This window comes from Danio rerio, chromosome 19 (genome assembly GCF_052040795.2).
Source record: "Danio rerio strain M-AB ecotype USA chromosome 19, GRCz13ab, whole genome shotgun sequence".
NCBI classification, from domain to species: Eukaryota; Metazoa; Chordata; class Actinopteri; order Cypriniformes; family Danionidae; genus Danio; species Danio rerio.
This window is the reverse complement of record NC_141039.2, coordinates 29,947,501-29,973,542: the sequence shown is the minus strand read 5'-3', so window position 1 is coordinate 29,973,542 and position 26,042 is coordinate 29,947,501. Positions and strand designations below refer to the sequence as shown.

At 35.3% G+C, this 26,042-nt stretch overlaps 2 protein-coding genes across 15 annotated transcripts in view; one reads left to right on the top strand and one right to left on the bottom strand.

The window, feature by feature from the left end:
* The window catches only part of nsun2 (NOP2/Sun RNA methyltransferase 2), a 43,692-nt gene extending 31,637 nt beyond the window's left edge, over positions 1-12,055 (bottom strand). Inside the window, exons 1-9 of one of the 2 annotated variants that reach the window (XR_015515753.1) lie at positions 11,848-12,055; positions 11,256-11,413; positions 9,613-9,717; positions 9,404-9,509; positions 7,397-7,468; positions 7,201-7,285; positions 6,911-7,103; positions 3,564-3,638; positions 106-236 (exon numbers count right to left, since the gene is read on the bottom strand). Coding sequence is in view for 1 of the 2 variants with exons in the window: in NM_199711.1 (NP_956005.1) it covers positions 106-236; positions 3,564-3,638; positions 6,911-7,103; positions 7,201-7,285; positions 7,397-7,468; positions 9,404-9,509; positions 9,613-9,717; positions 11,256-11,311 (823 nt within the window). In the remaining variant the exon portion in view is untranslated. 2 annotated transcript variants of the gene reach the window in all.
* Positions 12,056-12,078: 23 nt separating this feature from the next.
* Positions 12,079-26,042, top strand: part of srd5a1 (steroid-5-alpha-reductase, alpha polypeptide 1 (3-oxo-5 alpha-steroid delta 4-dehydrogenase alpha 1)) — a 24,975-nt gene continuing 11,011 nt past the window's right edge. For 5 of the 13 annotated variants that reach the window (XR_015516192.1, XR_015516194.1, XR_015516193.1 and 2 more), the window contains exons 1-5: positions 12,844-13,072; positions 13,165-13,246; positions 13,611-13,777; positions 18,369-18,470; positions 25,217-25,367. Coding sequence is in view for 8 of the 13 variants with exons in the window: in XM_087294987.1 (XP_087151113.1) it covers positions 13,057-13,072; positions 13,165-13,246; positions 13,611-13,777; positions 18,369-18,470; positions 25,217-25,367 (518 nt within the window). In the remaining 5 variants the exon portion in view is untranslated. 13 annotated transcript variants of the gene reach the window in all.

Sequence of the window (26,042 nt, the reverse complement as noted above, 5' to 3'; positions counted from 1 at the left end):
AATATAAAACTGTCAGTCACACAAAGAATAGTTGTAACACGATGAAAAAAAAAGGAAAAAAAAGCTTAAATGTCAAACATTCAAAATGCAAGCAAACATCTGTACCTTCACTTTTCTCTAGCAGGGCGGCAATGACAGCCTCATCCTCAATGGGGTTCAGAGAGCAGGTGGAGTAAACCATCCTGCCCCCTACTGCTAGCTGCTCCACACCACGCACTGCGATCCGCAACTGAAGCCTGAAAGACAGAGAATTTAAACTTAACACACAAAGTTACAGCATAACAAACTGCTCTGTTCTGCACCCACTGCAACTTTACAACTGAGATACACAGAGCCATGCTGACAGAGCAACACAAACAAAATACAACTCTAATAGATGCAGCATCTCCAACAAACACAACAAATCACAGTTAATTCACTGCCGCTGCCAAAAAGCTCCAGCTCCAGCCATAAAGATCATCATGCATCAAGACATGAGACAATAAATGCACTTGGATGTGTTCAGAATAGAGTTCCACTGTACTGCTAACTAAACGATCAGTAAACACTGCAGAAGAGTATGAGACTCCATTGTAACTTCAATACAGTCATGTACCTAGCAATCAAAAGATTTAAAAAAGGTCTATTTAATTAGTATGTCAAAGGAGGAGGAAAGAAATAGACATTTATAGGTCTACACCGGCGAGGTGTTGCATTTTAGTACAGATTTGAAATAAAAATAATTAAAAAATTTATAAAAACAATTATAATATATAATGTGTTATGGCATGCTTATTTTTCCCTGAGTTGTACTTATTAAAATATATAAAAGAATAAATGCACTAGTAAACTCTTGCTGACAAATGGGTAAAACCTAACGCTCTGAAAGATATAAAAGAGGTAAAGACAGGTAAAGGCTTAAAGTCAATATTATGGGGCTGCATATTTCATTGAAATAAAAAATGTTTCTATTTTAATGCATCCATATGATTTTGTTTTAAATATGCAAAACATCTTTTTTAAAACTATTTGTTACTGAATTACTTTAAAGATGACATCTGCTGTAAATCCCTGTAAAATAAATTACAGGCATTATTTTTTCTTCAGAAAAAGATGACATTCATTAAACTGGATACATTCACATGTACAGAAAAAAATGAAAGCTAGATTAAACTTTTATTAAACGTACACTTACTACACAGTGCCTATAGAAAAATCATATCCTGTGAAAATCTATACCATTACTCACATTACACCCTGCTTTCAAAAGAGCTTCGGCATAAAGTTGTAGAAACGCACAGGTTAATAGAAGGATACAAAAAAGTTCAAAGTACGGGTGTGAGCTACAGATGCCTGCTAACATTTTGCTTCTACAGGATTTCTTAGGGAGAAACGCTTAATATTTCATTACCTGAGACTCGTTAATGTTCTGACAACATGTGCTTGGTTGCATACTATAGCAACAAAGTCGTTTAAAAACACTGTAGTAATACACTGAGCTACTAAGCATTGTTCTTATGGCATTTTTCTACAGGAGGTAAACACGAATTACTTGCAAACTCTTCAAATATAGTCTGTGTTATTAAATTCAAGGCTATTTATGAAGTCCAGGCATAACACTGTACAACAATGATTCAGATGACTGTTCTAGAGCCTACAGCTAATAAATTTGTCAGATTTTTGAGTGCACTACATCTCTAAAGAAAAATATAAATGATATAATAAAATAAATACTTTTATAGATATGGTATACAAGTAAATAATTTTACCTAACCTGGAAAATCGAGGCCACTTGAATGGTTTGAGAGTACAATTACGTGCACACAGCATGCCATATTATCTGATAATTGAGGAAAATAATTCCAAAAGGCAACTGACCATGTAAAGCCACATAAAACAAAACAAAAATACGAAGTATATGCCGAGTTCAGCGGCTAATCAGCCGGAATCAGCTGAGGTGATGTGAGGCAACCAGCGAGACCTAGCTGTCACTCAAGTGGCCACAACCCTTAATTATGCAGACTTATTATAAAGAAACAGAAGAGTCTTCTCAACAAACATCTTATTTTTCTGCAGTAAAGTTGCCCATTTTAACATTGGGCCCTATATAAATGTGCTTTATTATGGAGTCAGGACTAGCAAATTTTTGATGAATTGCAGTTTCAGTTATTTCCGTATTAGCTTCACAAGGGAGAGAGGGATTCTGGAACTTGATTTAAATGTATCATTTCTAAATATATTTATATATATATTATTTGCAATAAAACTTTTTCCTTTAACACAAACAATTAGATATATGAACTGTACCTTTAATTATACCTGCTTAAAGAAAACACTTTTTGAATGTATCAAACAAAACTCAAGTACATACACAGAATAATATGTGCATTTATAGCTAATTAACAAACGTAAATATTATCCTGCTTGCTTTGAGCGTTGTTGAGCAAGTACTTAAACGTTTATGATTGATCACAAGCTCAACTTAAAAGGCTGCAACTTGCTCTATTGGTCAGGGCGGCTCTGGCGCTGTTCAGCAAACAGTTACACGGACACTGATGTTAAATAGATGCATCGATCCATTATAGACGGTGATGCGGTGGAGAAAACTTGCTCTGCAGACATGCTCTTTTTCTGGATCCACAAGTAACCTTAATGTTGTAACAGCCGAGAGAGGAGATAAAATGTTACCTCACAAACACGCCAGCAGGTCAAATGGGCCAGAGAAAGTAAGAGAGAGAGTTGATAGCTTTTATTTTCACCATAGCTGGGTTCTGATGTACTTTCCTGTCAGTAAAAGACTGTCCAGCAAACTCACAAGCAGTGAATTGTGCAGTTATCTGCTTTTAAGTAGTTGGAGAGTTTTAATTACTCGCGTTCTCCATCACCATAGAAAGCTACCGCTTTATGACGCATATGTGATAAATGACGTCAGCAAGTAATAACCTGTAATGCAGACGCGAACATATCTGTATCGGTTCAGCATTGCGGTGCATCGAAAAAACTGTGAATTGACACCCATATTACAAAGGTTGTAAAATGTTATTAGGAATGTGATTTTAGACAGTGTGATGAATAAATTAATTATTTCAAAGGGGTATGATGATTTTCTAAAGGCACTGAATAACTCTTTGTATAAACTTTTGTTTTTAGCATTTAAGCAACTGCACACAGTGCATACAATATAGCAATTAGGGATTTACAGATGCGTCAGGTGATGGTCAGATGGATTCATTTAAAGATATCGGTATATTGGCAATAATATGAACACTTATTAAATCGATTAGTTTATTAAATTACATGGAAGAATTAAATCCACATCTTTGGAATAATCAAAATACCATTTGAAGATTGTTATATTGTACTTTTATCTTAGCTTCTCTTAAAATGTTGAACAACTAAATGTTTAATAGGTCCAATTGTTGTTTCATAAAAATTTCATTTTTAGTGCAGAAAAAAATTGTACCATGATCAATATGAAAATATTGGTCAAAAGTTTGTAAAAATAAATTCAGTATCGGCAAAAAAAATAGTAATAGCAGTATACTCTACCATACAAAATAAATCAACAGTAGTACTACTCTTACCCATGGAGATGCAGGCTGTTGCTGGTTGTCCATTTTTTCCACACATCAATGTTCTTCCTCATGGTTCCGTCTCCACTGCAGATATAACGGTGCTGATTTTATTGTTCAGTTTAAATGCAAACCCATTTCAGATCATTTCATTTTTCTTTAACCTTTAAACTGCCCTACCAAGAAAAATAAAAAACAAAATTCAACAAAATTCAAAAAAATAAAATATTTTTGAATACTAAATCATCTTTATTGTTCTGAAGTATGCCATAAAATATTTCAGTTTCTCATTTAACATGTTTTCTTGTTTTATTTTTTAGATGTAGCAGTGCAACATAATTGTGTTTGTTTTACTTTTTTGTAAACCAACAATACTGTGTGTGTAAACCATTATTTACTTTAACAGTCATTCTTTAAATGACTTTAACGGTCATTATTTAAAACAGTCAAAATACGATCAACCATTTGTTAGAGCAGGCAGTTAAAGGTTTAAGGCATACCCGCTGAGCAAAAATACAATCATATCAACTTTAAGTCATTTCAAACCATACTATTTAACTTTAAACACTCTCCTGCGGTCATATGAGATCACATTTTTATAAATAAATGACATCAGTGTTGGTTAAAAAGGCAGCACATTTTGTATCAAATAAAAGGGCTATTCAGAAATAAACTCTTTCATATAGGAAACTACATTCATATGTGGCAATAACATGAGCCATAATTACATCTTTAAATCCACTTCAAATCATTTCATCAATGGAGAGAAATGTTTAGACAGCAAAACTAGGCTGACCACAGTGAATGTATGCGTGTGTGCGTGGGATGTTTGGCCTGCTGGTACGGTGTAGACTGTGTTGTGTTTGGCACCTGATTCTGCTGCAGGCCAAGTACAGACTTCAACCAACTGTAAACTCTACTATATGATGTTACATGCTGGGAATTGATTCAGTGCTCGAGTGAAAACACAGAACTCTGGTGTGTCTCTGCGATTGTGATTTCTATATTTGCTTTTGTAATAAAAACAACTGCATATCTGTGTGCAAGAGAGCGGTTTGCTCCTGCAATCAGTTTGACAACACACAAAAAGATGCAAAAATTGTCTAACCAAGCCAAACAAAAATACAAATCTACTTTTTCCAAAGTTTTTTTTTTAATTTTGGCTTATGTTCATTCAGACAGGAAGTTATTGACATTTTAAGCAACCAGTAATCACACTTAAAACAGCCTTATGGGTTAAAGCTTGCAGGAAGATACAACACATTACAGATGGTGCATAGGCTTCCCAAAAGCCAAACTAGCTCATCTGCATACAAAAATTTATTCAATTACTATTGATACAATTTTGTACTACAACTATAGTTACTTACATTTTCTTTCTGTTTTAAATAGGAATGCACCGATCTTGATACTTGGTTAGGATATTGGTTCAATACCGCAAGTTTTTTGCTGGATCGGGTGTCGGCCAGCTGGTACAGATGTAAATCCGATCTTGAGCGTGCGCTACATTCTGTGTAATTTATAAGCCAACAAAAGCATTGAAGGTAGCCTATTATAAGGCACTAAAAAGTTGTCATGCTACTATATCCCAAACGTTCTGAAGCCATTCTATAGTTTATTATTAAGTGCAATAAATATCCAAGTGGTTAAATTCATGTTCGGTTTATGACAACATGAAAAACTCTGTGTTTGTTCCAATTAATACAAGTAATCAGTGGAGAAATGCATTTAGTTTTGCATTAAATGGGTTCATTTTGACCTGCAACAAGGAGTTCATTGCGGTTTCTAAATCAGCTAAATCTCAGTTGTGCTGTGTCCGTTAGATCAGCAGATCGCATTCACAACACTGGAGTAGAGAGGGTTTGATACCTGCTCTTCACATGCAAAGTAGGCCTACCTAAAACTTTTTAATTAGAAAAGGTTCAATAATACATTGGACAGATCCTCAACGCACTGATTTCTTCCCTTTGTGCTGCTAACTTTTGTAAGTGTCCAGAGATCATGGAGGGCTGCATGCTGTGTCTCACGCAACGGCTGCACAGATGCGCGTTTTTGTGTTTTGTTGCTGAAGTTTACCAGAGGACCTTGTTTTGAACTTCACCTCTTCTTGTTTAATTTGTAAAAAATGAAGTCATAGGCCTATAGGTCTGTTATTTTTACTAAAAATATATATTTTATTTGGGTTTATTACCAGGACTGTAGAAACTGTATTACATAATTTTTTTTTTTTAAATAAATAAAAAAAAGCACAGAATTGGGATCGGATCTGTATTGGTCGATACTTGTATACAATTGATAATTTTGGTATCAGGATCGTAACCTTTGAGTCCCATTCAAAATGCCAAAATAACATTAAAAATGTTACGAGATGCTTCCAAACACAAAGACATAAACAACTACCCCATTGATCACACTACAAACAATTCATAACTAGAATAATACTATACTAAGAAAGAGAGAATAAGCCCTCATTGTTAACTTGGTGTTTTGTCTATGATTAACTCTGATCACCTCATCTGACATGTCTTCAAATTTGAGTCGTTCATTCACCTGACACTGACAGTCCCATATAAGCTTAACCAATGCACAGAATCTGAGCCGGAAAACACCCAATAGTTAGTTCAACTTTCGAGTCTTCTGGTTTTTGAGTTGTTTGTTCATCACATGACAGCATGTAAAGAGATGACTCAAAACCGAAGACTCAACAAATGAACAGATTAAATAATTTTTCAGCTCTGCATGCATATGATTGGCTTCTATCATTCACGTGATGAATGAACGACCCAAACTGAGGACTCAAGAGTGAACGGATCATATCTTTTTCCGGTCCTAAAGGAAAATGATTGGCTTCTGTCTTTAACATAATGAACGAATGACTCAAACCCAATAGAGGACTCAAAAAATTAACTAATCTTCTCCTCCACCTGCACAAATATATGCGCATGGACAAATGAACAAATCACTCCCTAAGAGGACTTATTGTACTCGAGTCACATAAAAGATTCTTTTGAAATTAACAAAACGTTTAAGAACGATCCAGCACTACAAAATATTGAGCTTTTTTCCACTTAAGAGCAGGTCCAGCCATTAAAACCCAATTATCTTGAGACTTCCGGTCTTGACGTAGCAAACATTTATAATATATTATTTTAATATTCTGTCATAAACACAATTGTTTGTAGAGTAAACAGTTGTAGTTTGACCATGTACTGCAATTTGTTATTCCAAGTCATTTTCCTACAGGCAAATGAATTAGAAGTATATAAATAATTAATAAAAAGAGCTTATTCAAGATTGCAGAATAAGGTAAAAAAGGGACTCATGTAAACACAGTCGGGGTCTAAAAGAAGATTCCTCACCTGCAGGGTACATCACATAGGATCCGGTCATAAAACAGGATGTCCTTCTTCCCATTGTTATCAAAGTGTAGACGTGGAATGCTAGAGGCATCATGGTTGACCACCATAATACAGGGACTGTTCAATCTTTTGGCCTGATGAACCAGCAGGTAACAGCGCTTGTTATCCACATCGTTGGCAATTACAAAACCCTCTGAAGACACAGAAGAAATTGAGAGTAACTATAGATTTTAAAACCACACAACAGTACTCACTTCATCATAAAAAAATGAATATTAATAAAGGTTTACCAGGGAAAGGCACATCCATGTCAGAGTGTAGCATCTCTATTAGTTGAGCCGTCTTTGATCCTGGAGCCGCACACATGTCCAGAATCTACATATATAAATTCATGAAGACAACAGAGGAGACAAACAATATACTCAAAGAAAACATCAAACATCCACCTGGTATTCAAGCAAACTAATGAAGTTGTTTAAAACCTACCTTATGTTGAGGCTCAATTTTCAGTAGAAGAGGAGGAATCATACTGACTGCTTCCTGTCTGCTAATATTTCCCTGATGAAGGAAATAATCACACACTAAAGGTCAATTCAAATTTATTAACGTTTATCAACATTATTAACCTTTTAACCATTACTCCACTCATTGAGAAAAGATCAGAAAACGCACAAAACATAATGGTTGTAAACGCTGATGTGAAAGGGTAAAAAACAATAGTTCAATAAGTAAATCACATGTACTGCACTAAACATTTTATATTTGATAAAGCATACTGTATGAAATAAAGTAATCTGAAAACAAAGGCTGCCTTTACCCTGCATGGTTCAAGTGACCAAATTTAGATTTTTTTTTCTCCCATGTGGCACAGATTGGATATAAGCAAAAAATAATTATTTACATGGATTTCGTTTAACTCGGATCAGATTCAAGCCTTGTTCATAAGTAGAATCTGATATGAATCAGATCCGTGCGCTCATGTCTTGCAGTGTAAATGGGTAGATCGGATTTCCACCTGTCAATGCAAGTTGCACATTAATAAAAATGATAATGAATGATGCAATCTCTGACTTATTTCAGCCAATTTCCCACAACTTAAATCTCATATACAAGAAAAAAAAAAAACTTTCATATTTTCATGTAGCACAAGTTAACGCATTTAAGCATGTTAACGAAAGCAAGTGCATTATTTGTGTAAACTATATAAACTAATATAGCTAAAACTGCATAGATTAAGTTCATAAATCATGCCATTGACATGACAATGGTTTAAAAAAATCTAGATTTAAAGAAAATGGCCAAATGAGAACTTTTCTGTCCTAAACTATATAGCTAAACAACTTGTCAAAAATTAAGTAATAACAATTAAAACCTGTAAACAGATGTAAATAAAGGAATTGAGAAAAGAGCACTCATCACAGCTGTCAGTCAGCACCCACTCTTTTTTTTTTTTTTAAGGTCTTTGTGCGTCATTGTAAACACAGACATCAGACAATAGTCACTTTTAAAAGATGATGTAAGGGAGTCATCAAAAAAAAAAAATAATTAAACAGTCATAAAATTGGAATTCATCACCAAGATCTGCGATGCAAATGCAGCCTAAATGCCCCAATATAATATAATTTTATTATTACTTATAGTGGTCAAAGAACAAACTGCAGGTTGGATAGTGTGACCAGTAATTTACCTAACTGGTAATTTTATCATTTTCTTTTGTATGAAATAGTAAACAAAAAAATAAATATATAAATAAAAGTGGGGCAAAATAGTGCTACCTGTTGTTAACTGCCCAAAACAAAAATAAAATTTGTTTTGATTACAAAAAAAAGGCTTACTACAGGAGAAACAATGGGTTAAATTAATCTACTATTGGTTAGTGCCAACTCTGTAATAAGTGGGTGTATGAAAAAATTCACACAGAAGAGCTGCTAGATTTTAGATGTGCAATTCTAATTGAAAGCCACAATAACACCATGTTGACAGTATAAAAAGCATATAGTGGCACATTAATAACAGTCATCGACTGCGTACCTCGAGTACTGAAATTGCAGAATGTTTACAAACATCTACATCTCTATTATCAGATGCTTTTTAATGGCATTTAGCATTTGTTATGTTAACAAGAGTTATTTACACTGCTCAGATATTTGTACATTCTTTATACTCAAACAAAGTACTTCAACATAAAAAAACTCAAAAGTCAAATATATATATATATATATATATATATATATATATATATATATATATATATATATATAAACAGTTATGGTCCAAATTTTAAGCTGACAGCACAGACCTTTTAAACATAGCAATATTAAAAATAATATTAATTATAATGAAGAATATTGTTGATAATGTTAATTATATTTTAGAATTATTAGTGAATTTGATGATGGTTACTAAAATATAATCAAAAAGAAAAGGGGAATAAAATTACTGTTAGTGTAAGCGGAACAGAGAGTGACAAAAGACAACAATGTTTTTTTTTACCGATTCAGTTTCGCTGACCAAGAACTGGTGGAATTTCTCCAGAAGGGGAGATTTGCGGAGGATCTTTCTGCTCAGATTTGTATGCCATGCCAGTTCATCAGGATACCTACAATGACATGGAAAGGCTAAAGCTCAAGTCTGAAGTACTTTGTAACACAGATTTGCATGGATATTCAAAAATAATAACCACATTTTTTAACTAGTCCTACCAACTTAATGGCTGAGGAGCCTCAATTTTCTGCCCGTCCACCTCAAGATCTTGAACCTCCTTGAAGTATTTCTCTTTAAGGGTATGAAGGATTTCTTTGGCATGACTGATTAGAGGATGAAAGAATAAAAGGTCATAATTATGAAAACTAAATCCCCTGAAAAAGCAATTAAGGTCATCAATATATACAGCCTTGTGCTTTTGCAATGAGCTTGAAATACATTAATTGTATTGATTCCTTGCAACCTTGCCATGAAAATGTTTTTTCACAAAATTACAAAAATTGTTTCTAAGTTTTTTGTGCAAGCAAGTATTTTACAGCACTTTAAAAATGCTCAAAAATGTCTCGGTCAGTGTTTTTAAACTATTAAATTTGATTAACCAAAGTCACACAAGTGACAATTTCACATCCGTCAAATTTATAGCGGAGAGCCATAACCAAGCTTTTTCCTCATAAATGCAATTCTTTTTGTTCTATCGAGAGCCAACTCTCATCCTTGACCTTTTGATTAGCATTGTTTATTTTGGGTTGTGCAGTTTAATTTACAGAATTTATACATAGTATGTTGTATACTGTAAACTCGCAAACTTTTTGGTCACATGTATAAAACACATATGAGCAATTCCAGCGTTATGGATGTGACATTTGCAGTAAAAACTCTAAACATAATTTCACACAGAAAGTATATGTTGACATTATATCGAATATGTAAACATGTTTTATATTTTAAATTAGGAAAATAAACATGCGTTATGGATGTGACAAAAAAAGTTTGCGAATTTACAGTCGACAACAGATTATTTAGAAATTCTGACAGTTAAACTGCACAACCCAAAAGACACAATGCTCATCAAACAGGTATGAGTCGGCTCACTATAGAATTAAAATGATTGATTTTATTTTATTTGACATTTTTGCATTTATGAAGAAAAAGTGTCATTATGGATGTGACACTTCTCCGTTATGGATGTGACAGCTGTGAAATTGCCACTTGTGTGATTTTGGCAAATTAAATATAATAGTTTGAAATACTGACAGATACATTTACAAGTATTTTTAAAGTACTGCAAAAAACTCACTAACACAAAAAATGTAGAAATGGTTTCTCTATTTTGGTGAAAACTGCATTATTTTTTATGACAAGGTTGACATTTGCATGGAATTGCCCATATATTTTCCTTATTTAAGTACAAAACAAGTTTACAAATTAATATTGTTCTGATCCCATAACTCTGTGGTTAGTAGTTTGAGAAAATATGAACAGATGTTTTAATATAATGTTAAACATATACTTTCTCTGGGAATATCTGTGCTGTGTTTTTACTGCAAAATGTGTTACAGATGTGTAACACAGCTATAACGCTGGAAACGCTCATTTATTCACTTTTCGATTTTCCTATAAGAGATTCGCAAATACTTTTCTGAAATTACATTATTAAAAAAAAAAAAAAAAGTCTTAATGTGCAAATACAGAACCAACTTTACCTCAATCTAAAATTGCCTAATATTTCAGAAGTTCAGTGGAAACCCTGAAGCGGCAGGTTATCAAAATACTCTTCAGAAATGTTTTAGGAATTATACGGATGGAAGAAGACAATTTTGAGTGAATAATCCCTTTGGATCTGCAGAAAATATCATGTCACCTCTTGTATCCTGTTATCCGTATTGTAGCTGGCAGTGGCTCCCTCATGGCCTCCATGAACTCCTCAAACTCTCCATCAGGAACAATCTTTAGCTCTTGATAGTAGTGCTCAAAGAGTTTGTTTTCCTTGACAATATCAGCATATCCAGCACCCCAAGCCTACCAAAAGAGCCCATGTGAGCACACTATTTAATACAGGTATTGGATTTAAAATTTATCAAGAGATCCCATTGATTTATTTTTTTCTGACAGTCTTTCTAAAGTGATTATATGCTGTGTGTATTCTTCATACACCATAAACAAATGCTGGGTTCCACACAATTGATTTGTGTTGGGATAACATGAAGGAATTAAGTTAACTTATTAGTTTTCACAAATTTAAGTAAGTAGATTGAACATAAAACAATTAAATTGTCACAAAAAGAATCTCAAAAAATGTGTTGTTTCCACTTATTTTAAATAAGTAGTTAACGAAGAACAAGAACAAACAAAATCATATTTCTGAGTGTAGTTTTCATGTTAGTCTTAGAAATTAAGGTGCAGTGTTGGCAGTGCGTAGAAAAGTAAGCAGCTAGAGCAGCTAGCAAACTCACAGCATCATCTCTGCTCCTTTTCCCTTCTGGTCTTCCATCTCTGTACTGCTGTGGTCTGTTTTTATTTCTCCTGCCCATGTTAGCGACGCATATAACTCTGGATATAAATCTGCGCTGTTTAATCTTGCAATGCCTGGATAGCTGCACTTCTCAGCTCCTGTTGTACTCACGTGTTCGTGACGCGATCTAAACAAGCGCACACTCGACTGAAAGACCCCTTCCATGGTGTCTGCAATATTGCCTGACTTCTATGCACGAGGCGCGCTTTCTCTCTAAATGGTAATATTTTCATTATAAACTATCAGACTATAAAATGTATTTAATCTTCGGGAGTAATAAGTATATTGGCGATTTTAAAAAAATATTTTACAACGTTCATTCAACTTTTTTTCCTAATTATTTTTAAATGAATTGATTTTAAAAACAACAAACATTTAAATGTAACGTTATTAATGCATTTGTAAATGTTCTACTTAAAATATAAACAAATGCGTTTATCTTAAAGTAATCGAGTTAATTAAGGTTTGTATTTAAATGTTGCTATAAATATAATAAATTGCAAATCGAATTTCTGTAAAGTTATAAGATATGATTAACCTGCAAAAACAATAATCATCAAAAGGCGGTTTTTATGCCATCAATGATCGACAGAAACTCCTTTCATTAGCATGTAATCGTTTACCTGCCCGCACGATCTTTATTTATATGTTTATGTATGTATTTTATTTACATTTATTTATTTATTTGCATATTTACCCAAATATTTAGGTTAATTTATTTACTAATTAACTTAAATATTTGGGTAGTTATTTGTTGTTTTTGCAGGTTTCGTCCTCCACACACACACACACACACACACACAAAATTGTCAAATAATTTTTTCGTCCAATATAAAAAAGGGAACGTAAGGGGGAAGAATATTTTCTTGTATATGCCCCGCCCGTTACGTCTCCTGATTGGCGGAAAACATGTGGTGGTACTGATGGGCGGGGTTTCAGATTTCTCCATGGTGTCAGACTGTTTCGTGCATCTACTGTGAACTACGTGTAAGTTGCCGTCTTATTCTTAATCGGTTTTGATTAGCAACTATGGACGCTCTTCTGAATACGTTATTTTCTTCTGAGGAGGAAGAATTGTACGTTTTGGATTGCTTATCGTATCTGATGATGGCCATGGCTCTGATAACTTTTGTTGCTTTACTCTTTGAGCATGTGCCCTATGGCAGGTATGCATCCAGCAGGTTTGGATTCCCTGTAAATGTCAAGTTGGCTTGGTTCGTTCAAGAGCTGCCTTCTTTTTTGTTGCCTTCGAGTTTAGCTTTATGGAGTTCAAGTTCAAAAATAATCCACCTGCCCAACCAACTCCTCCTGCTCATGTTCGTTTGCCATTATATGCAAAGGTAGGTTTTTTATTTGTTCCAACCATTGGTTCCAACATATACACAATTTCAATGTGGTGATTTCATTGGCCAGTGAACATTTCCTGCTTGTTGTCAAACTATTTCATATTTGTAACAAGAGGCATTTCATTCATAACTTGATGTTATAACAGCTACCATAACATAATTTATCAATATGTGAAACCTTTTGGACTCTTAGAAGCTATGGAAATTTTAAATTGTAAAACAGGAATTAAGTCAAGACCATTGCCATTGTTTACCTCGCTCAACATGTTGACAAATGTTTCCTTATTGTCTTGCAAGGGGCAATTTTATGCACTATAATTTGTATATAAAACAACTGAAGCATGTATTTCTGTTTTAGGTCTCTCATCTACCCGTTTTTAATTAGAGGAGGGAAATCAACACCGTTCATCTCCCTAGTACTAGCCTTTGTCTTCTGCATCTATAATGGGTACCTCCAAGGTAGATACCTGAGTCACTATGCTGATTACCCAGCTGATTGGGTTACACACCCCTGCTTCATCATAGGTAAGTGCAAGTATGTATTTATTCACAGTCTAAAGCAGATGTACTCAAAAGACTACACTCATAGAAAAGAAATAGCATTTTAAAGACATGCAGCAATGTGATATCCTGTATGTTCGTTGTACTACATGCTTTACACTTTGCATTGTGTAAATGGCAGATGGTCCTCTTAGCAGCATGAAAAACAAACATTAAAACTGTAAACCAAAAAGCACCCCAATAACAATAAGAGGAGTTGTCATCATGTCAGTGAGTTTATTGAGTTCAAGTTCATTCCTGAGACCTCTAAGTTGAAGGGATTTACACTGGGCTGGGTATAGGGTTGGTGTATATATTAAGTCTATAGGTAAGTCTAAGGTAGTCTATATTAAAAAAAAAAAATAATATATATATATATATATATATATATATATATATATATATATATATATTCATTAATGAGTAATACAAAACAATATATTTTTAATGCTGCCTCCACATTCCTTCAATTTTTTACTTTGACTTGAACCACGGGAATCAACCAGGGGTGTGTTTCCCAAAATCATCGTTAGCCAACTAAGGTCGCAAGATCCATCGTTACAAACATAGTTTGTTGAGTTGCCGTTTCCCAAATCCGTCGGTCCAACAACCCTTCGCAAACTGCGTCTCAAACTTGAGCACTCGCAGCTACAGCTCGAGCTGTATTTGGAAACATAGTTTCTGGCTGTGTTCGATTCCCACTTATCCCCCCTATGCCCTATTCATTTAGAACATTCTAACATACAAAGTTGAAATTATTAAAAATAAAAAAGAATTAAGGTCATCTCTCCTAAGTGTAATTTGCTTTTTTAAACTATTCTTACAGTTCAGTTTTAGCGATCTCCATGTTTACAATTGTGCTCCCTTCGCAGTGCACTTTGAAAACCTGTATGTCATTTTGAACACAGCCTCATGGCTAAAGCTATAGGTGACCTATTATTTAAAAGCAGAATTTATTTTACATCTCCAAAGCTTGTGAAAACAAAAAGCATACATTAATTCTTTTCATTTATAGTGGATTATTTATTAGGTATCTGTACTGTATAACATAGGCCTGCTGGTTAGAACTTTCTGCAGTGGTTTACATGTGTCAAATTGTAAAAGTACACTTTTGTAAAAAAACAAAAAACAAAAAAAACAATATTCTACTTAATAATAATCATCATTATCAATATTATGAATATTATTAAATTATTATTTTTTTCATTTCTAATACATAATAAATATTAAATTTAATTTTATAATAAATAGTCTCAATTTAAAATAAAATATAATAATTATTTTAATTATATGAATTATATATGATGTAAGAATTTGTGTTTTGTTTGAATTTGCTTTTGTAAGTGATTTTATGTTTTAGAATCTGATATGTAATATTCTCAATAATATTTGTAAAAGAAACATTGGTCCTATATATGAGCCATGTACATATATTTCAGTTAATATGGAAAACGAGTGCATGTTTTTACCAAAATCTAATATTGACAAAAAATTGACGGAAAGGACAAGATCTCAGATACAAGCGGCCGAAATGAGTTTCCTTCGAAGGGTGGCAGGGCGCACTCTTATGGATAGAGTGAGGAGCTCTGACACCCGGTAGGAGCTCGGAGTAGAGTCGCTGCTCCTCCACATCGAGAGAAGTCAGCTTAGGTGGCTCGGGCATCTGTTTCGGATGTCTCCTGGACACCTACCTAGGGAGGTGTTCCAGGCATGTCCCACCGGGAGGCGGCCTCGGGGAAGACCGAGAGGGAATATGTCTCTCGGCTGGCCTGGGAACGCCTCGGGATCCCCCCGGAGGAGCTGAAGGAAGTGTCTGGGGATAGGGAAGTCTGGGGTTCTCTCCTAAGACTGCTGCCCCCGCGACCCGGCCCTGGAAAAACGGCAGAAGATGAATGAATGAATTAATGAATGAACAAAGAATTGATGGGGTTTTTCTGTAAAGAAGTAGTTTCTCCAACCCATTTAGAGCATCATTATTAGCGTTATATGTTATAACTAACATGGTTCAAGCGATGGATCTGCGACAAAGAAACTATGCGTTCTGAAAAACACTCGTCACTACATCCTTCTTTTTCCAAACGATGCATCGTACTATGATAATTCAGCTTGGAGTTACGTCATTGTTTGAGAAACACACCCCAGATATGCCGTGCACAGTCGGGGGCAGAGTTAAAAACGGTGCTGTTTTTCCACTGCACTCGACGTTCGTACACGACTGTCAGAAAACGCCTGAATGAATACTAGAAACTCATAGACGATTAAATTGTTGGATGCACTGTGACTAGGGGAGAGAAGCTGATTTTTGGCAGTGTCTGAAATACAGAAATGCAGTGTACAAAATAAAATACAAAAGCAATAGCCTTTATTCTCTGTGTGTTCACCATGATTAAATGAATGAATACTAGAAATTCATAGACCATTTGAGGGAATGTGGAGTGAGCATAAAAAATGTATTACTAATAAATTATTAAAAAAAAAAAAATTTAATATAGACTTGTTTTCTATTACCTAATACTTTTCATCTTGCGCACACAGACCTGATTTGACAACACTGGAATAGATCCCATCCAGTCAGCCCCTCGCAAAACATTCTAGTCAAAGTTCCTTCACAACAAAACTGAATATTCTGTGCGACTGCCACAAGGGGGCATACTCCAAATGTCATGTTTTAATGTCGTCTGCAGAGGGGAAAGGTGACTTAATGGTTCCGCAGCCTAAATTAAACCCAAGTTTTTAACATATGGAGATGATCGGAACACATGTTATGTTCAACATAATACTTTTGTTATGTTCATGTTATGTACAACTTGGTCATGTTATTATTAAGTTTTACACCCATATATATAAATATTCTAAATTTAAACCTTTTTAGCATTTTCAAACAAGAAAATTTAAATACTAATAGAAAGAGGGATGGGAAAAATAAGCACATACTATAGGAATAGACTCAAAAACACATGTCAAAGACTTGCATTTCTTGTATACAACTTTATGTTATGGAACTTTTTTGTGTCTCAGTCTGTAAATACCCAGCAGACACAGGACATCAGATTGATGTTCCCCAACATCGTGAGGATGTTGCATTTTGTTTGGGAATTAAAATCTGTTTGACGTCAGAAACCAACGTTAGGCTGACGTCAGAGTCCAACCTAAAATCAACCAAATATTAATGTCTAATGATGCTACAGCTTCACATTGTGTGGACCTTACCAATATGATGTCTATTAGACGGTGGATTTTGGTTGCGGTACCTGACTAATAATTGTCAGTATTTGACGTCAATATGATGTTGGCTTAAGATGTTGGTTCGACATTGGATTTTGGTCACTTTCTAACACAACCTAAAATCAACAAAATTTCAATGTAATTTGACGTTGTTATTGGACTTCAAAATAACGTTGTCCTTAGTCGCTGACTAGACATTGAATTTTTATCACCTGATGTCACAACTTAAATTTAACCTAAAATTAATATCTAATGACGTTGTGTGTCTGCTGGGTAGGCGCTTTATAGGCTGTAGACTTGTCTTGATTGCACATGATACAACAATTATTGACATAAAAGGTCATATTTCATTCATTTGGAAATGGACAGCACAGCTTAGTAGCACGTAGAATGAGTTCTTATACGGATTCTCATACAGCCATGTTTGTTTGCATTTTGAAGAAAATTGAATCGAGCTTTCATTACCTTGCATGTACAGATTGCTCCTAATAGGCAAGGTACATTATTATCTGTAACCAAGCCCTGATTGCTTTATAGATTTGGATATGTTTTCCCACATATATACATTAATCAGTGAACATAACAAAACAATGCTGCAACTATATGCAAAACAATGCTTGTCAGGGTGGTGATTTATAGCTTGAATAAGAGTTATTTAAATGTAATCATATCTCTTTTTTTAGAAGAATTTCTGAAGCCATTTATATGGATTCGTCGTTGGATTTATTGTAGTATCAGGGCTTTGAGTAAATGGATTTTTAATGAGGGGGAAAAATAGTCAAGATTCTTGGTACTCTCAAGATCATTTCCCTAAACCGTACGTCATCTGACTTGGTTACTGTAACATTGACCACTGCAGGGCATAAATGCTGGTTATCTCTGAACCCTAACTGACCTGTCATGGTTGACTGAACATTAGCTGCCATTCATGCTATTCATCAGTGTTCTCCACAGGCCCTTGGAGTAAAGATTTGGTGGACTATAGTTCAATTGTATTAGGACTCAATCATGTAAGCATTGAGATTTATCTAGATTTGCATTTAGATCAGCACTCAAATTAGTATTTCAAAGTGTCTAAGATAGACAGATTCTGACTTTCAGTAGTTGTTACTGTCGTCTTTAATGTGACTTGATACTTCAGAGAACATTTTGAAAAGAGATGCAGTGCTTCTGTATATTTGTGGTATGGAAATTGTTGATCATTTTGAAACATGTTTATCAGTTCACTGCATCTGTGCTAAAATAAATATAACTGTCTTATTTTTTCTTTTAATTATTGTGGTGTGCAGTGTTAATTCAGAATATTTGTACTTTTTTGGGGTCTTTTTTTATGTTTTTTATTATATTTTAGGGTCTTGTATGTGGTTCCTGGGATGGATTATTAATATGCACTCTGACCATATCCTCAGAAACCTCCGTAAACCTGGAGAAACAGGTTATAAAATACCTAGAGGTAAGACAAGAATAATCCAATTTGAATGATGACGAGTGAAAAGTGTAACTTAAAATTATGTAACAATAATACAGTAAAACATTGGTGTTTGTTTTGCATCTTTACAATGTTCGACATAAAACAACTGTAACATTGAGTGAAAGCTTATTAAAAATAAACATAATAAGTGTATTTTTTTTGTTTGTGATTTGCTTTTGTAATCCACCTTTGAAAATTAGTTTAACCATATCAGTTTATCCAATATTTTTTTCGAAATCTGTATAGGAGAGTAATGTTGTATATGGCTCTGTTTCATGACTTATTTGACTTTCTTGCATTTGTGGTTCTTCAGACAAAAAATAAATGACAGTAGGGCTGCACGATATTGGAAAAATCTGATATTGTGATATTTTATTTTTCTGCGATAAATATTATGATATGAATACAAGATGGTTTCACGAGATGGTTTTATTAGCTCTGATGGTTTTCTGAGGAGATGAACAGTATTCAGGTACAGAAATTGAATAATCACAATTCAATAAAAATGCTTTTCTTACATTGCTTTGTCTCATTTCCAGTCGAAATATTTAAAATTCTTCAATCAAGTAAAAATAACGCTTTGGTTTCACCTTAATGCTGCGATCACACCAGATGCGGAACGGACAAATCGCGCTATTCGTGCGTAAATAGCCGCAGGAACATTTGAGTTTACTCGCTTCATTCGCGCGACAAACCCCGCTTCATTCGCGTGTCAAATCCTCTTCATTTGTGCGTCAAATTCACTTCAGAACAGACGCAGACTCGCGTGATGGGCAGGGCTTCTGCCTGCCCTGTGAATCTAGCTTCATAGCTAAATGGCAAACATGGATTTTATTGAGAAAATAACAGTGTTTATATGCTTTACGAAGGCTGAAAAACAGCGTAGATACGTTTAGGGCCATGTCTGAATCCACTACATCCTTTCAAAGGTGCATCCAGCTCTGTGAGCTCATAAACTTTTCCAGAAACTGAACGTGGCTGACGGAGGCTTTCAGCGGTGCTTCGGACTGAGCCCAGCCCAGTTTGATGAACTTCTTGTCGGTGTCGGCTGGAGAATTTCCCCTGGGACACCCACAACAGGCGATACGTCACAATCACGCCCCTACAAGAACAAGCTCCTGATTGGTTAACGCGGCGCGAATGTCCGCTGAAGTTCAGATTTTCGAACTCGAGCGATTCGCTCAATTCGCTCTGCGCCATTCAATCGTACCGCACCGCAAGATGTCTATTTGCGCGTTTGTGTTGACTTAACATGTAAATCACTCGTGCTTGATGCACGTTCCACATCTGGTGTGAATGCAGCATTAGAAAAATGTCAAAATTAGGATTTTTACCCTTAAAACAAGCTAACTTATCTGCCAATGGAGTAATTAAATTAATCTTATTTTCAATTTGAAAAGTAGATATTTGGACTAGAAACAAGACAAAAATTCTAAGAAAATTTTTTTTTGCATTAAACATATGTTACCCATCGGTCCTACTGCACCCAACCCGGTCTTAGCTGGGATCGAACCGGCAATTCTTTGTATGGGGGTCGGTTGCTCTAACAAGGAGGCAGATTTCCTCATTTTTTTTAGACCATCATTGAGTTCATTTATTTATGTAAATGTGTGTAAATATATATATATATATATATATATATATATATATATATATATATATATATATATATATATATATATATATAATCATTTTGTCATTTTGGTTAGTGATTTCCATACAGTTATCACAGAATTTCAGAATGGTTATTATTTATTTCTCTATGGGTTAACTCTATGATTAGAATCGCCTAATTGTAGGATATTACTAATAGTTGTGTTTAATAATAGTCAAATTAAAATCATATTCAAATCTATATTTAATATATAATTAATATTGAAATAAATTCAAGTTTAGCATTTGTTATCACTTGTTAGAACTTAAAAAATGGTGTAAGGTAGGACAATTCCAAGGGCCCACACACTTTTTGGATCCCCCAGAAAAACCATCAGGGGCCCCAACCAACCATAGCCCCCTTTTCACCTTCATCAAAACAAAAATGTGCTTTTAAACTTGAAATGAATATAGTTTTGACATTTAATGTGATAAAAATAGATGGTTATTTAAAATTCATCACTATAATATTTGTCCATATCACTCAGCTCTAATTCAATGGCCAAACAAAGCATGTGTTCTCTACACTTTTCTTGAAAATAGGATAATTTTACGACTCCCCTAGAGATAAACGATTTTGCTGCCATACCATGCACAATATTATTGTGTGGCACTTAAAAATTGGCTAGATTCCATTTAAATTACCAACATGACCAAACTTTTTGCACAGGAAAAGTGCCACAGGAAGTGAGACATTTGTGAGTAATGATTCATAATATATTTGCTTTGGCGCAGATAATGAACTGAATTTTTTTGCCAGTTTTATACAGAGGTTGGCCGAATTAATATTAATCCCTCCATAATGACTTTGTGCCTGCTGCAGCCATGCTAAGGCAGCAAAGTTCCTTGATTATTAAACCAGAATGAAAGTATAGTTCTTAGCTTTATTGCAACGTTTAATTTTTCGTTGGTCTTACAATAATGTGATTACACAGAAATCAAGCTTTAAAAAGGAAAATTTGTGAAACCTTTGGCCATTTTTAAGCGAGATGCTAATGCTGTAATCCGTTTAAAATATGCTAAGCCAGTGGTTCTCAAACTTTTTTCATCAAGTACCACCTCAAAAAAAATAGTCTCTCCAAGTACCACCATAATGAGCAGTATTGAAATACAGAAGCGTAGTAGGCCTAGTACAGCAGCTACAACTCTGCACAGTTAAAAAAAAACGTGGCAGATCAACTCAGAAATATAGGCTATATGTCATATATGGCATATTATATATATACATTTTTTATAAATTTTGAAATATATGTAGCTTGTACATGACATATTTCATTCTTCCGTGTACCACTAGAAGGAAGTCCGCGTACCACTAGTTTGAGAACCACTGTGCTAAGCTAAGATAAAAGTGCTCCTGAGAGACCCATATATAGATTGAGTAGATTAAAAATGGTAAAATTAACTGTTTTCTCTTTAAGAGTTGCAAGAGTTGCAAGAGTTGCACTTGCAACTCTCAAGAGTTGCATGGTCGCCCACTGAAGCTAAGCAGGGCTGCGCCCGGTCAGTACCTGGATGGGAGACCACATGGGAAAGCTAGGTTGCTGCCGGAAGTGGTGTTAGTGAAGCCAGCAGGGGGCGCCCAACCTGCGGTCTGTGTGGGTCCTAATGCCCCAGTATAGTGACGGGGACGCTATACTGCTAAGTGAGCGCCGTCTTTCGGATGAGACGTTAAACCGAGGTCCCGACTCTCTGTGGTCGTTAAAAATCCCAGGATGTCCTTCGAAAAGAGTAGGGGTTTAACCCCGGCATCCTGGCCAAATCTGCCCACTGGCCTTTGTCCATCATGGCCTCCTAACCATCCCCATATTCAATTGGCTGCATCACTGTCTCCTCTCCACCAATCAGCTGGTGTGTGGTGTGCGGTCTGGCGCAAAATGGCTGCCGTCGCATCATCCAGGTGGATGCTGCACACTGGTGGTAGATGAGGAGATTCCCCCCACTGTGTAAAGTGCTTTGAGTGCCCAGAAAAGCGCTATATAAATGTAAGGAATTATTATTATTATTATTAAAATGAGACTATTCTCAAAAATTTATCTTGCTCTTCCTAAATCTTGCTAGTTAGTCACATCTTTGAGTGAGATGCTAATGGTCTAATCTGATTGATCTCTGGTAAGCTAATCTAAGCTAAGCTAAGCTAAAAGTGCCCCTGACAGACCCATATCAACTGATAAAAAATTGGTAAAACTTAACTGTTTAGCTCTTTAGAAGTTGCAAAATAAGACTATTCTCAAAGATTTACTCTGATCTTCCAAAAATCTTGCTTGTTAGTAACAATGAAAATGTGCTACGGCATTTGTGTTCTTTATTTTGCTCTCTGTCGTAAGATTGCCTGCAGAAATTTTCACTTTCAACATGCTAATTAGTCATGGTTAGTTTACCTCTAAATATGCAACGAGTATAAACGTGCATTTTTTTTAGAGCATTTTTAATATTCCACATGCAGCTCGGTGGTGTCATTTCATCTTCATCGCTGGTGTGAGTGTTAATGTAACCCCAAAATCGGTTTTACTTAACATGACTCTGAAAGAAAATAAAAATAGATGCCCTTTCAGTCCATGACTCATTGCCTGAGCAACTTGTCGCAAACACCCTCATCCAGAGATCCTAATAGTGTGTGACATCCGCTACTGTCTCTTTTTCTAAACAGCCAGTGTCCATGCAAGATGCTAATGCTTTCAAAGCTGTCCTCACAGGGTTTAATAAAAAAATATCAAACAAGCAATGTTTGTGACATTTAAGTTTAAATTCAGCGATTGTTTATTCACTCTTAACTTGTTACTGTACATGCACTTAAAAATGATGAATGCTATTTATTCAAACTACTTTAAGTAAAATGAGCTGAAATTACACAATTCTTAAGGTTTTTGGGGGACAACTTAATTGTTTTATGTTCAATCCACTTAAATGAGTAAAAACTAATAAGTTAACTTAATTCTTCATCTTGTCCCAACACAAATTGATTGAGTGAAATCCAACAATTTTAACGGTGTGTTCATGTATGTTTGTTTTAGGCTAGTGTTCTTTTATACAGTTATCATTAAAACATATTAACATGTTAATGGGATTTTACCTATGATTATGATGGTTAAATGTTTGATACGGTGGATGACTGTGATATAAGTTTAATCAAATGAATATCTAATTTTCAAACACATTTTTACAGATGTTATTTATGTAACCCACCGGTCCTACTGCACTCAACCTTGTCTGAGCTGGGATTGAACCAGCAATTCTTTGTATGGGAGTCGGTTGCTCTAACAAGAAGGCTAAAGACCATGGCCTCTAGCGTCTGTTGCTAGTGCACCTTTAGAGGTCAGAAGAGTGAGGTTTACCTGAAAAGCATTCTGCTAGCTGGTCTCTGTTACACTTACCCCCTCTAAACCTCACTCCCATCCCAGACGAGCCCCTACATGTACCCCTTCGGTCCTGCTGCACCCAATCCAGTCTGAGCTAGGATCGAACTGGCAATTCTTTATATGGGAGTTGGCTGCTCTAACAAGGAGGCTAAAGACCATGGCCTCTAGCGTCTGTCGCTAGAGCACCTTTTCGTCTAATTCACACAGGGGTTCAGCTTCAATATTTGCTATTCACTTTGAATGGGTGACGTCAGGCATTGCCGAACTGCATTGTGTATCTGTTGGCGCCGCTTCAGTGGCATTGCTCACTGCAGAAGTTGGGAAATTCTCAACTTTTCAAACTCCAACAGAAGTGTCAGCCAATCAGATCGCTTCATGCAAATACCCCAGCTCAGACATTATCCGATTGCAGACTTACTTAGTTGGTTGACGCTGCTATGACGATCACGTCAGCCCCAACTTAAGACTTGCCCTCGGTCAAGAGTTGACGTTGAAGCCCCATGTGAATGCATGGTTGGAGGTCACAGGAGTGAGATTTACCTGCATAGCACTTCGCTAGCTGGCTTTCATTACACTTACCCCCCTAAACCTAAACCTGGACGAGCACCCACAACTAACCTATCGATCCTACTGCACCCAACCCAGTCTGAGCTGGGATCGAACTGGAGATTCTTTGTATAGGAATTGGTTGCTCTAACAGGGAGGCTAAAGACCATGGCCCTATCGTGTCTGTCGCTAGAGCACCTTTAGAAGTCAGATGAGTGAGGCTTTACCTGCATAGCACTTCGCTAGCTGGCCTCCGTTACACTCACCCCCTAAACCTCACTCCCATCCAGGACGAGCCCCTACGTTTAACTTACCGGTCTTACTGCGCGCAACCCGGTCTAAGCTAGGATCGAACCGGCAATTCTTTGTATGGGAATCAGTTGCTCTATCTAGGGGGCTAAAGACCATGGCCCTATCGTGTCTGTCGCTAGAGCACCTTTCGAGGTCAGAGGAGTGGGGTTTACCTGCACAGCACTTCACTAGCTAGCCTCTGTTACATTTATTTACTGAACAAATGTACTGTACATCTGCGAATGACACTTGGAAACATGTTGTTCTCAAACATTGATACTAATCCATAGAAATACAAATTTAAAAAAATACCAATTTAATCTCAAAACATCCTGAGACAAAGTAATGAGAGGTTTGAGTTGCACATCAGTTAATTTATTCAATAAATGTGCGTTGTTTACATTATTGTGTATAAAAATGACCTACGTGTACCTCAGTTATGCGCAAATGTTTTGATGAACATCTTGGCATATCTGTTCAGCAATATCCCAAAATGTGCAGGAAAGGATGTGGTTGGAACCATGTCAATAGATTAGCCAAATCAAAAGGATTTAATATTATTCTAGTATGATTAGTTGGTGGTTTATTCCATTGTGGTAACCCCTGATTAATAAAGGGACGAAGCCAAAAAGAAAAGAAATGAATGATTGAATTATTCTAGTATGTATAATTTGAAAGCTTGTTCTTGTTTTATTTGATGCATGAGTGATGACTGGCATGATGAATCAGACATGCTTTATTTCTGATGCATTGAACCAGACAGCATGAGCATGTTAGTCAGATGGTTTTACATTTAGTAAGTGACATGTGATAGATTTGTTTGTTTTTGCAGATATTTTTGTTTAATGTTTTAGATTAAGGTGTCTCCTTTTTTGCTTGTAGGAGGCATGTTTGAGTATGTGTCTGGAGCAAACTTCTTTGGAGAGATTGTGGAATGGGCTGGATTTGCTTTAGCTGGTCAATCCATCCATAGTGCAGCTTTTGCTCTCTTCACTCTTATCGTGCTGTCCTGCAGAGGAATGGACCATCACAAGTAAGTCATTAGAGTATATGGTGTAAAATATTTTTTTCTCAGTTTTACAGTTATCTGTAGAATGAAATGTCAAAATATAGATTTAAATTCATAAGTTAATCATTTAATCTTTTAATTCTTTCCCGTCTAAGACATATTTTAATCCAAAATCATACAAAATATTAATTATAATATAATATCCATAACAAATGGAATCAGTTTACTTTATTTTAGTATGAACTTACAATTTTTCTATGTTCAGTTTAATTTTATCTGAAGTTCAAATATTTATTTTAACAAAATTCTTTTAAAATTTTGTTGACTATACTGTGACACAAATAGTTCTAGGAAGTCTACTTTTTTGCATTTCCATTAAAATAATTCCTACTTTAAATTTAAGCCTATTTTCACTATGAATCTCATTTGAATAATGATTTTGGATTTTTGCCACTTGTTTTACTCACCATAATATTCTTTAGAAATATAATGAAAATGATATGTTAGAATATCTTCTTTACAGTATATAATACACTAAGTGTTAACTTTAACATCTACCATCATGACATTATCAACTTTTATTCATTCGTTCGTTTTCCTTCAGCTTAGTCCCCTATTTAAAAGGGGTTGTCACAGCTAAATTAACCACCAACTGTTCCGGCATATGCAGCGGATACCCTTCCAGCCGCAACCCAGCAC